The following is a 13,650-nucleotide window of genomic DNA, read 5'->3' as shown; positions in this document are numbered from 1 at the left end:
AAAAAAAAAAAAAAAAAAGAAAATTACACCAAATTAAAAAAAGATGATAAATTGCTAGAAAAATGGTCCACATTCAAACCTTAATTTAGGGAAATGATTTCTGTGATTCTAATATTAACCAGTCTCCAAACTTACCTATCTGGAAATCTGACAAACATTGAATAAAATATTCGCATATGTATGGTTTTCTGGTTTAATTTTAGTTCAGGTATTCAGAATAGTTGAAGATAACGAAGGAATAATCAGTCTTCAGAGTCTAAATGACGGTTACTTTAACGTACTTCAAAAGTTACTTGAATTATTAATTTAGGCCAGATGCGGTGGCTTACACTTATAATCACAGTACTTTCGAAGGTTAAGGCAGGCAAGCTGCCTGAGCCCAGAAGTTTGAAACCAGCCTAGGCAACATAGTGAAATCTCATCTCTACAAAAAATAAACAGAATTAACTGGGCAGGGGGCACATGCCTGTAATCCCAGATACTTGAGGGGCTGAGGTAGGAGGATCGCTTGGGCCAGGAGGCTGAGGCTGCAGTGAGCTGTAATCATGCCACTGCACTACAGCTTGGGTAACAGAGCAAGACCCTAACCCAATTAAATAAATAAAGTGAAATAAGTATGCTTTATTTAAATTGACACATAAGTATGAGATTTCTTAGATTCTTTTAGCAGTGGCAAAACAATGGTAAGCCAGTCTATACCACTCAGTTGAAGTTTCCTATTAAATAACATTTTACATCTAACTAAAATCATTTTTCTTAACTTCCCTCTAGTTCGGCAAAGCTTTTTATAATGTCCCATTCTCATGCCTCTGTATCATGTTAATCCTTATACTTTATACCCTCCTCTCTTCCTCTATAAAACTACGACTTTTTTCTTGACTAACTCTTCCTCTACCTATGCAACTTAATCAGTTCTTTAATACGCAGATATTGAAGTTTCAATGTACTACCTGTAATGCTGCTTCTGTAGTTATCCAGTATATGGGTAATTTGTATCCCAACTAAAATGAGAATTTTGAAACTGTAAAACTTCTTTCATTCCATTGCCCTAAGCATCTACTAACTGTGTTATGAATGTAGACATCAAACACTGGAAATAAACATGCATCAAAAGAGAAGACTTGTCAAAAGCCAAATCTGAAGATTTGTTGATTTTATTAAAAAATTATGACCTGGCATGGTGGCTTACACCTATAATCCCAACAATTCGGGAGGTTGAGGAGTGTGAATCTCTTGAGCCCAGGAGTTTGAAACCAGTCTGGGCAACACCAGAAACCCTGTCTCTACCAAAAAAAAAAAAAAAAAAAAAAAAAAAAATTACATTGATGCAAAAGCTGGCCAGGCCCAGTGGTATACACCTGTAGTCTCCGCTACTCAGGGAGGCTGAGGTGGACGAATTACCTGTGCCTGGGGAGGTGAGGCTGCACTGAGTGGTGATAGTGCTGCTGTACTCCAGGGTGGGCAACAGAATGAGACCCTGTCTCAAAAACAAAAAATCATTTTCTAAAAAAAGTTGTATCTAATGTGAAAGAAAATACTCAGTTGTTAATTACTTAAAAAAATTTTTTTCCTGGCCAGGCACAGTGGCTCAAGCCTGTAATGCCAGTACTTTGGGAGGCCAAGGCAGGCAAGTCACCTGAGGTCAGGAGTTTGAGACCAGCATGGCCAACATAGCGAAACCCTATCTCTATTAAAAATACAAAAATGAGCCAGGCGTGATGGCACACACCTGTAATCCCAACTACTAAGGAGGCTAAGGCACAAGAACTGCTTGAACCCAAGAGGCAGAGGTTGCAGTGAGCTGACATCGTGGCACTGCACTCCAGCCTGGGCAAATAAAACAGGTATACATGCATACAAGCAACCATGCAACCAAGTTGCATAAAATAAATTTCTGAAGAAGTAAAAAAAAATGCTGATAATTTTGCTGAAGGCTACAAAGGCATACTGGAAAAAGGTTTTTTTTAATTATATTCTTTTTTTACCTGATGATAAAATCCAGCTTGAGCCATGGGATCTGGTTGTGCCCACCTATAGCCTACATGAGGCCATGAGGTAAATGTCTCCCGTCTGTTAGCTTCACTGTACATCAATGATCTAAAAGTAAACATACTTTATGTAATTGAAGTTAGGCATCAAATCACACTGAAACTTCTATTTAACAATGCAGAAAAAAAAATTTACTAGGTTATCAACAAAAACTGGAAATGGTCTGATGATCAAGTTCAATTACTTAAACTAAAAATGGTAAGTTTTAGGAATTTCCTTTAAACAGAAAGGGAAAGAGAAAACCTGATTGGTGGCTGCAGTTGATAAACAATTCCAGGGGTAGGTTACATATGTTTTCATATTAAAATATATCAGCTCACTAAGAGTCAAACTATAACAGAAAGTACCACAGTAATTTTTTAAAGGACCATAGTAAACTTAAGAAAAATCCAAAAGATTTTAAGAAAGGATGGATAAGCAAAGCTTATTCATCCTAATACAAGATTGCAACTGATAACAGAAAAAGAGAAAGTGGTAAGGTCATGACTAACAGGAAAATACTCTTCTAAATTCTTCCCTTAAATTAGCACATGATTTTCTATAAAATTGCTAGTTAACATTAGGTTTACTCATAGTTGCATTCAGGTTTTTAAACAAATAGTTGTTGGGTTAGAAAAGCATTTTCAGGCCGGCTACGGTGGCTCACCCCTGTAATCCCAGCACTTTTGGAGGCTGAGATGGGCAAATCACGAAGTCAGGGGATCAAGACCATCATCCTGACTAACACAGTGAAACCCCATCTCTACTAAAAAAAAAATACAAAAAATTAGCCAGGCGGGTGTCACGTGCCTGTAGTCCCAGCTACTCAGGAGGCTAAGGCAGGAGAATCCCTTGAACCTGGAAGGTGGAGGTTGCAGTGAGCGGATATCGCACCATTGCACTCCAGCCTGGTCAACAGAGCAAGACTCCGTCTCAAAAAGAAAGCATTCTCAGTTCCACGTTATATATGTCTTTAGGATCTGTCTTAGAACAGAAGACCTATCTCTTTACATTATATTACCCAACAAAACAGCAGTGGCATCCAATAGACCCTAACTCAAACCTTCAACAGACAAATTCATCAAAGCCCGCCTAGGCTCCTAGACTCAGTTTTAATAAAACAAACACCACAGACTACATTGAAATTAATATTTTGGGACATTTTAACATCTCTAAAAATATTGAATATCCTATCTAATAGCTGCATTTCCTAAAATATAACATTTACCATAGCTTCCACTGATTTCTTTAGAAACACTGAAACTGTTTGCAAAGAAAATAGCTCTGCAGAGCTGACTCTTTTATAATCTCAAAATAGGCACAGATCTTAGACAAGAAGCACTTTTTCTAATTACATATTTTTCTTTTTATCCTATCTCAGACATATCCTAAAGAATATTTTAATGACAGCCACAGCACATATCACCAAATAATATGATTAAAAATGATAAACTACATTTTGCCCAAAAGACAGAGATTACTACTATAGAATATAAAAATTCTTCCTAATTGTTAATACAACTAATAAAAGTTATATACATAACAAAATCAGTTAACTAACAAAACACAGGGCAAGTGATTAAGCAAAAATCAGTTTACCAAAAGATAAATTAATAAATATTGCTACTGAACTAGAGGAGCCATACTAAAATAATGTTTAAAATGAATTTATTCAGCAGTGCCTCTGATAACATCAGCACATACTATTTATAAATGTACTTCAGAAAGATGCTTCGGAAGTTACAAGTTACATCCAATGAAAATGTAAAAATATAAATATACAGCTAGGCATGGTGGCTCACACCTGTAATCCAGCACTCTGGGAGACCGAGGCAGGTAAATCATCTGAGGTCAGGAGTTTGAGACCATCCTAACCAACATGGTGAAACCCCATCTCTACTAAAAATACAAAAAATTAGCCATGTGTGGTGGTGGACACCTGTAATTCCAGCTACTCGAGAGGCTGAGGCAGAAGAATCTCTTGAGTCCAGGAGGTGGAGGTTGCAGTGAGCTGAGATTGCGCCACTGCACTCTAGGCCTGGGCAACAAGAACAAAACTCTGTCTCAAAAAAATAAACACTACATGAGCAGGCAAACAAAAATCTAATCAAAACTGCGGGGTATTATTTCAATATAGCATTTCTAAACCTTGGTACTTTTAATAAGAATCTCATTAATGTCACTTCAAATAGCAAATCATTTAAGTTTTTAAATCAATGTTACTGGCTTTTTAATTAGTTATAAACAAAACAGGCATTCAAAAAACTCTACTGAAGAAAACAATGGTTAAGGTATGATTTTTGTAATACTGTTTTAATCCATCGCAAAGAGCATAAAAAAATGTTAACTCAAAATTACTCCAATTTTTTTTTAAACTCTTCTTTTTCTTTAATTGTAAAACAATAGACAGCGCTTTCCTTATACTCACATTTGGGCATGGTTTTAGGTTAGGCAAAATCTATCTCAAAGGTCACAAAATGTCTTCAATGGAAAAATAGTTATTATTCATTGAATATAACAATTTTAATTTGACTAAAATATTTACTAACCAAGTTCTCAGCTGGAATTTTCGAAATGTGGCTTTATAATCCCTTCAATTCTCTTTAGCATACTAAAAAATAGTGTTTAAAAATAGCAATTCAAGTAGTAGTTTACTTTAAATCCGGTTTTCAGATTCTAATTCATATTGAACTTTTTTAAATTTCAAAATCAGGCTAGGAATTTTGAAATTTTTAAAAATCATAACCAGATTTTCTAATTATTTTTGTTTAATGCAAAAACTAATCAATTCTATCTCACTGTTACCTTTCTTTGTAAGCAAGGTTCATACCTGTCTACAGAACGGCCTGGCCCCACTCCGAGTTCTGGACGTGCACTAGGTAAGAGGTAAGACAATCTGTCCATCACTGAGGACGCCACAGGTAAGGCAGCAACATTTTGATTTATTTTCTTGAGTTCATTTACAATGGCACTGGCAATGGACTTCAATACATGATGAGGAAGATGAAATGTAACTGTGGCCCACTGAAAGAAAATGGGAGTATAAGCAAATGTACTCAACAGTTTTAACCAAAATCATAACTTAACCATGATCAAATAAAGAACTACTCATCAGTTTCAAGTCAGTTTTCTCCATTAGTTTATCATTTAAAGCAGAAACTTGCAGTCAGTTATAAAAAAGTTATAAAATCAGTCAGTTGTAAAAATAAAATCTCTTACAAGAGCTAAGATACGGAAACAACCAAAGTATCCATCAATGGGTGAATGGGTAAAGAAAATGTGCAGTAAAGGCTACATGCGGTGGCTCACGCCTATAATCCCAACACTTTGGGAGGTCAAGATGGATGAACAGCTTGAGCCCAGGAGTTCAAGACCAACCTGGGCAACATAACGAGATCCTGTCTGCAGAAAAAATTTAAAAATTAGCCGGGCATGGTGATATGCACCTGTGGTCCTAGCTACCAGGGACAATGAGGCAGGAGAATCACTTAAGCCTGGGAGGTTGAAGCTACAGTGAGCCATGAGCCATGACAGTGCCACTGCACTTCACCCTGGGCAAGAGAGCAAGACCCTGTCTTGGGGGAAAAAAAAAAAAAAAGAAGATGTGGAATATTATATGGACTTTTAAAAGGAAATTCTGACGTTTGCAACATGGATTAACCTAACGGACATTTTGCTCAGCGATACAAACCAGGCGCAGAATGACAAATACTACGTGATCTCGCTTACAGGTAAAATCTAAAAAGTTGAACTTGCCAGGCTCAGTGGCTCACGCCTGTAATCCCAGCACTTTGGGAGGCCGAGGCAGGTGAATCACCTGAGGTCAGGAGTTCAAGACCAGCCTGGCCAAAATGGTGAAACTCCACCTCTACTAAAAATACAAAAATTAGCCAGGTGTAGTGGCGGGCGCCTGTAATCCTTGTTACTCAGGAGGTGAAGCAGGAGAAGCACTTGAACCCAGGAGGTGGAGGTTGCAGTGAGCTGAGATTGTGCCATTGCACTCCAGCCTGAGACAGAGCGAGTCTTGGTCTCAAAAAAAAAGAAAAAGTTGAGTGAACTCATGATGAAGCAGAGCAGAATGGTGATTACCAGAGGCTACAGGGGTGGCAAGGAGATTAGGAAAGGGGAGCTGTTAGTCACAGAGTACAAAGCTTCACTTAGGAGGAATTAGTTTTAGTGATCTGGTGACTACAGTTACTAATCATGTATTGTGTATCTCAAAATCGCTAAAAGAATAGATTTTAAATATGCTCGACACAAATGGTAAGTAGGTGAGTTGACAGATATGTTAATTAGCTTAATTTAATCTTTCTATAATGCATACATAAATTACAACATCACATTGTACCCCATAAATATATATAATTATTTGTCAATGAAAATTTTTTTAAATTTTTTTCTAAATGAAACCTCAACTACCCTGGAAAAGAACCAGAGAGTAACACACGTTTTTATATATATCACCACAAATTAAGGACAACTAAAATCATCTGTCATTTTTCCTTTTCATCCAGCACAATGCTAAGCACAAAGCAGGCACTCAAATACCTCCATCCATAAGAATATAGACAATTTTTTTTGTTTTTGTTTTTGTTTTTGTTTTGAGACGGAGTTTCGCTCTTGTTACCCAGGCTGGAGTGCAATGGCGCGATCTCGGCTCACTGCAACCTCCGCCTCCCGGGTTCAGGCAATTCTCCTGCCTCAGCCTCCTGAGTAGCTGGGATTACAGGCACATGACACCATGCCCAGCTAATTTTTTGTAGTTTTTTAGTAGAGACGGGGTTTTACCATGTTGACCAGGATGGTCTCGATCTCTTGACCTCGTGATCCACCCGCCTCGGCCTCCCAAAGAGCTGGGATTACAGGCTTGAGCCACCGTGCCCGGCGAATATAGACAATTACCATAACTGGGGTATATGAGGATTTAGTTCAGCTTAGCAGATGCATGTTTTGTTGCTGTTGTCACCATAATCCAGCAATAGCAAATAAAAACATAGGCCTTATAGTCACAGACCTGGATTCTGAACCCAGCTTCACCAACAACAGTATTCAATAAACGTTAGCCATGATTAATTTAATATTACAAAAATTATCGAAGTTAGACCGCAAAAATACTAAGTAATATTCTCCCAGAGAAGTAGTCTATAATGTAATTTCATCTTTATATCCTGTTCCCAATTCACCCATGAATGGTTTCTACACTCTAGGCAGCCTAGTAGATTATGATTTATCTATATAATATTGGAGAAACTTGTGGCCAAACACGTCTTGATTTGCTAAAAAAACAAAAGAGAGAGAGAGAATAAAAACTTCTAGACCTAATTAATCTGTTCATAGATCAGAGCTTTGTATTGAAAGGAAGGATGACTCCCCTTGAGAAAGGATCCTATAATACCCCAACTCTATACAGTACTATAAATCATACTCCTTCCCTCAAAAAGAACTAGGGGCATTCACTACAGTGACTGTGCATGGGGTAAAAGATCTTTCAGACATTACCAAAAAGTGGCACTTAACTGACCTAAAACATCACTGTGGTCCATGAAAGAGGGCAACTAGGATGGTCAAGCGATTAACAGAGTTTTGGCCCAAAGCTGTCTCAGAGAGTTCTACGGGTCTGCAAATCCTTTTTGTAAAAATAGTTACTTCCCCAAGTTCCTGACTGAATAATGTAAAACAAGCTACTAAAAAAAATCCCCAGATTAGCTCTCCACTCTCTCTGTGGATCAAAAATACAGAAAACGCCAAGTATAAGCCCCTAGAACTTTCCTTCTCTACAAAGATATTAAACCAAAGTAATGCTACATTCCTGAAGAAATTTTTTAGATTAATGCCACTGTAAAAGATTTGAGGCTGGGCACAGTGTCTCACAGCTATAATCCTAGCACTTTGTGAGGCTAAGAATGGAAGTTTGTTTGAGCTTATAAGTTTGAGACTATCCTGGTCAACATAGCAAGATCCCATCTCTACTAAAAAACAACAGACAGGTGTGATGGCATGCATCTGTCATCCCAGCTACTCAGGAGGCTGAGGTGGGAAAATCACTTGAGCCCAGGAGGGCAAGTCTGCAGTGAGCCTAAATCACACCACTGCACTCCAGCCTGAGTGACAGAGCAAGACTCTGTCTCGAAAAAAAAAAGGAAAAAGAGAGAAAGAGAGAGAGAGACTTAACAAATACAGAGGTAATCAAATGACGTCATCCCCTTTACTGGCCTGTTGTAAATGGGTCTCAAAGAATGACTGTGGATGGCAAACTATCAGGTGATGACTTCAATTGCAGGTGCTCTTCCAGATGAGGTATCTTTATTAAAGCAAATCAACAAATCCCCTGATATCTGGCAGGTAGTTACAGTTCTGTCCAATATTTTTCTATCCTTATTTAGTTTTAAAGACTATCCAAAAAGTCAATTTTTATCTGGCAGGAACAATAATAAACCTCACAATCTTTCCCTAAGACCACATCTCACGTTCTGGAGATCCTGGTCATTCTAACATCCTGCAGATCAACACACTGGTCCACTGCATCATGACATCACACTGATTGGTCCAAATGAAGAGGAAACAGCAAGGAAATTAAATGCCTTAGTAAGGTGCAAACCAGAGATCAAGAGTCCCTAGAAAAACTAAGTTGCTAATTTGTTAGCTAGATAGTCAGGTACTAGAAAGAAACAGGATCAGAAAATTAGAAGCAAGGAGGTCAAAAACAAAGGTCTATGAATAAAACTCTCAAACCAATGGTAAAAATATTTACAAAATATGTGAATGGCCGAGTGCGGTGGCTCAAGCCTGTAATCCCAGCACTTTGGGAGGCCAAGGCGGGTAGATCACGAGGTCAAGAGATCGAGACCATCCTGGTCAACATGGTGAAACCCCGTCTCTACTAAAAATACAAAACATTAGCTGGGCATGGTGGCGCGTGACTGTAATCCCAGCTACTCAGGAGGGTGAGGCAGGAGAATTGCTTGAACCCAGGAGGCGGAGGTTGCGGTGAGGCGAGATTGCGCCATCCATTGCACTCCAGCCTGGGTAATGAGAGTGAAACTCCCGTCTCAAAAAAAAAAAAAAAAAAAAAAAAAAAAAAAAAAAAAAAAAAAAAAACCAAAGCACTCCAGCCTGGGTAATGAGAGTGAAACTCCCGTCTCAAAAAAAAAAAAAAAAAAAAAAAAAAAAAAAAAAAAAAAAAAAAAAAAAAAAAAAAAAAAAAAAAAGTGAATGTACACCAAAAAGCATCCATTCCAGAGGAAATGGAGAAATTATACACATTATATACATGACAGCCTCTCTCCACAGCCACTCCAGGGCTTGCTCAATGGACCTGTGTGCAAAATACCATGGCAACAGATATGGAGGCTACACACAGGACCAAAAATGTAAACTTCCATTTACAAAGACTAACCAGGCTATAGCCATTGCTAACTACCTAATCTGCCAATAACAGTTACCAAAGGTGGGCTGCCAATATGATGCCATTTCCCAGAGGGAATAGCCAGCTATCTGATGCGACGTTGATTATATGACTCATGGACTAAGCAGTAATTTGTTTTCAACCTAATATACATTCTAGGTATGCTATATGTGAATGTACTATACACGAATAAACAAGTATAGTACTATGTATTATTCATGGGGACTAGCAGTAATGCATTCTGTCCACAGGCTTCTGCAATAATATTATACAACACATTGCCTGTGGACTAGCAGAATGTCATGATATTGTAGACAACTTTGCTTCTGACCAAGAAAAGTATTTCAAAGCAAAAAAAAAAAAAAAAAAAAAATTTTTTCCACTGGTCTTACTGTGTATCATCCTGATGAAACTGACCTAGCAGTGAAGCTCAATGGCCTTTTAAAGACTCATTTTCTATGCCAACTGCAAGAATCACACTGAAAGGTTAGAGTTCTACCTTACCAGATGAAGCATATGCTTTGAATCAACTAAAAAATGTATGATACAGTTTCTCTCAGCATGGCCACTACTAAATTTAATAAACCCATTCACAGATTTTTTTTTTTAAGCTTTAAGCTCTACAGGTCTTACTCCCTAGAAAGAAATATTCCAGCAGGGGTACAACAACACTTCCATTGAAGTGGGTGTTGAGATTGCTACCCAGCAACTTTGAGCTGCTCTTCCCACTGAATAAACAGACAAAGAAGTAGGTTATTCTACTAGTATATAGGACTGGAACTGACAAGGGGAAAACTGGATTGATGCTGAATAACAGGGGCAAGGAGAACTTATGCAAAACCCAGGAGATTCTCTGGATGCCCCTCAGTACTTCCAAGTCCAATATTAAAAGTGAAGTAAGAATTACAACTTAAAAAACAGTACCAGCCTGGCACAATAGCTCATGCCTGTAATCCCAGCACTTTGGGAGGCCAAGACGGGTGGATCACCTGAGGTCAGAAGTTCAAGACCAGCCTGGCCGACATGGTGAAACCCTGTCTCTACTAAAAATACAAAAAATTAGCCAGGCACAGTGGCCCATGCCTGTAGTCCAAGCTACTGGGGAGGCGAAAGTTGCAGTGAGCCAAGATCATGCCACTGCACTCCAGCCTGGTTGACAAAGTTAGACTCCATCTCAAAAAATAAAATGAAATAAAAACACACTAACACTGAGAATTCAGATTCTTCAAGAATGAACATGGGTTGCTCCACTATGTTAAAGAATGCTGACTAGTTGAGGTGGTGGATGATGACAAAGAGGTAATGTGGAACAGATAATAGAAAAAAAAAATTACATATCTTCTTGACCATTATATATCCTCTTGACCAATATATTCTCTTGACCATTATAAACTGAGGACTAAAGGCTGGGCATGGGGGCTCACGTCTGTAATCCCAGCACTTTGGGAGGCCAAGACAGGCAGATCACCTGAGGTCAGGAATTCAAGACCAGCCTGGCCAATATGGTGAAACCTCGTCTCTACTAATAACACAAAAATTAGCCAGGCATGATGGTGCATGTCTGTAATCCCAGCTACTTGGGAGTCTGAGGCAGGAAAATCACTTGAACCCAGGAGGTAGAGGTTGCAGTAAGCTAAGATCACACCACTGTACTCCAGTCTGGGCAACAAGAGTGAAACTCTGTCTCCAAAAATAAATAAACAAACAAACAAACAAACTGAGAACTAGGCTGGATGCAGTGGCCTGTAATTACACCTGTAATCCCAACACCTTGGGAGGCAGAGGTGGGCAGATCACGAGTCAGGAGTTCGAGACCAACCTGACCAACCTTGTGAAATGCCATCTCTACTAAAAGTACAAAAATTAGCAGGGCATGGTGGCGCGCCTATAACCCCACCTACTCAGGAGGCTGAGGTAGGAGAATTGCTTGAACCCGGGGGGGCAGAGGTTGCAGTCAGCTGAGATCACACCACTACATTCCAGCCTGGTCAACAGAGCAAGACCCCAAAAATAATAATAAATTTTTTAAAAAGCATAATAGTTTTGTTACATGAAAGTTCAAATATGTAAAGTACGAGTGCAGATGCTGAGTAGCCAAAGGGGTAGACTGTGCCAGTTATTAAACTGTTGTCTCTCAACTCCAAATCTACTTAAATTCTCTGCTCTATCAGGTTGGGGTTTGGACTCCGCATACTGTATTTCCTCTTTTCAACCAGTCTCCTGGCTTTTAGGTTCTCCCAGAAGCAGCACAGGAAGGAAACCGGAAAGCAAGATGAAAGAAAGACTTGCTCCTTCTAATTTACTGTCCATTGCTGTCAGCACTGTTTAAGGGAAAGACCTCGTGGCAGTAGTTGATTTTTCTATTCTTTAGCATTTTGTTTTGTTTTGTTTTTAGCATTCCTAGATCCAGTTTCATAGAGCTCCCTGAGGTACTATCATCAGCCAAGTAGGATCTCTTCAGAGATAGGAGTCCCAGTTTTGCAAGGCCCTCATCCAAGCTCCTGAGCCACCAACTGGGTAGCAGCTCCTAGTCCTAGGACCATGGGACCTACTCTCTAAGTTTCTAGGTTCTGATAACCCCTAATCTCTATTCTTTGTTCCTCCAGACTTAGATGAAAAATGCTTCCTATAGTTATCTCTGCATTATCTCATGATTTCCTTTTCACTTTTTCAGTTTTCAAACACTAGTTAATGTCTTATAATAAATTATCTCTGTTGAAATTCATAGTACAGTTTGTTTTCCTGAATAAAATGTCCCATCAATAAAGTATTAAAAAAACATGATAAATCTATGAAGAAAATTCAATGCAAATATCAAGAATGTAGATGATCTCTGAGGATATGAGAAGATATCCAAGAAACTCTTGAGTGAAAAAAGCAACGTAATCAGGCACTGTGGCTCATGACTGTAATTCCAGCACTTTGGGAGGCTGAGGCGGGCAGATCACGAGGTCAGGAGTTCGAGACAAGCCTGGCCAACACAGTGAAACCCTGTCTCCACTAAAAATACAAAAATTAGCCAGGTGTGGTGGCATGCCAAGTAGTCCAAGCTACTCAGGAGGCTGAGGGAGGAGAATCACTTGAACCCAGGAGGTGGAGGCTGCAGTGAACTGAGATCACGCCACCGCACTCCAGCCTGGGCAACAGAGTGAGACTCCGTCTCAAAAGAAAGAATGAAGGAAGAGATGGAGGGAGAAAGGGAGGGAGAGAGGGAAAAGAAAAACAGCAAGGTATATCACAACACAGTATATTTTAGTATAGTTACAACTGTACTTGAGAAAAATCTTTGTAAAATGCCCAAGTTACTTTTAGGAAAGTGGCTTTTACCTTCTACCTTATAGCGTTCAATATGGAAGCTTTATATGGAGCATAGCTTTGAAAAGGTCTTAAAAGAAAAATATGGAGGAAATCAATAAAAATACAACCAAGGATTTAATTGAAAGCACCCTCTCCACATACATCCCAGTATGCCAAAAAATTTCAAAGGAAGCACAAAATGGCTCAATTTCAAAAGACATACTCCATTCTTATCTAAGCATCCAAGCTCACAATCTAACAAAGAAGCCTTTTTTTTTTTTTTTTTTTTTTTGAGGTGAGTTTCACTCTTGTCGCCCAGGCTGGAGTGCAACTCACTGCAACCTCCACCTCCAGGTTCAAGCAATTCTTCTGCTTCAGCCTCCCAGGTAGCTGGGATTACAGGCGCCCACCACCATGCCCAGCTAATTTTTGTACTTTTAGTAGAGACAGGGTTTCGCCATGTTGATCAGGCTGGTGTCGAGCCCCTGGACTCAAGTAATCCACCTGCCTTGGCCTCCCAAAGTGTTGGGATTACAAGCGTGAGCCTCCGCACCTGGCCCAAAGCCTCTTTCATCAGCCTCTTAACCAATCCAGGTCCATCAGGCATTAAGGAAGATTTAAGGAGGTATTAGAAAACACAATAAGCAGCACAGCACTGTGATCCCAGCATTTTGGGAGGCCAAGCCAGGTGGATCACCTGAGGTTGGGAGTTTGAGACCAGCCTGACCAATATGGAAAAACCCCATCTCTACTAAAAATAAAAAATGAGCCAGGCATGGTGGCACATGCCTGTAACTCCAGCTACTCAGGTAGCTGAGGCAGGAGAATCACTTGAACCTGGGAGGTGGAGGTTGTGGTGAGCTGAGACTGTGCCGCTGCACTCGAGACTGGACAACAAGAGCAAAACTCCATCTCAAAAA

General features: G+C 39.4%; 1 protein-coding gene across 1 annotated transcript in view; it reads right to left on the bottom strand.

The window, feature by feature from the left end:
- The window catches only part of BIRC6 (baculoviral IAP repeat containing 6), a 262,197-nt gene that overhangs the window by 215,178 nt on the left and 33,369 nt on the right, over positions 1–13,650 (bottom strand). The window contains exons 3-5 of the mRNA XM_037740766.1: positions 10,150–10,154; positions 4,859–5,100; positions 1,986–2,097 (exon numbers count right to left, since the gene is read on the bottom strand). Of these exons, the coding sequence (XP_037596694.1) occupies positions 1,986–2,097; positions 4,859–5,100; positions 10,150–10,154 (359 nt within the window). The remainder of the gene's footprint in view (positions 1–1,985; positions 2,098–4,858; positions 5,101–10,149; positions 10,155–13,650) is intronic.

This window comes from Cebus imitator, unplaced genomic scaffold, assembly GCF_001604975.1.
Source record: "Cebus imitator isolate Cc_AM_T3 unplaced genomic scaffold, Cebus_imitator-1.0 Scaffold88, whole genome shotgun sequence".
Classification (NCBI taxonomy): domain Eukaryota; kingdom Metazoa; phylum Chordata; class Mammalia; order Primates; family Cebidae; genus Cebus; species Cebus imitator.
The sequence above is the reverse complement of the archived record's forward strand: the minus strand, read 5'-3'. Positions and strand labels throughout refer to the sequence as shown.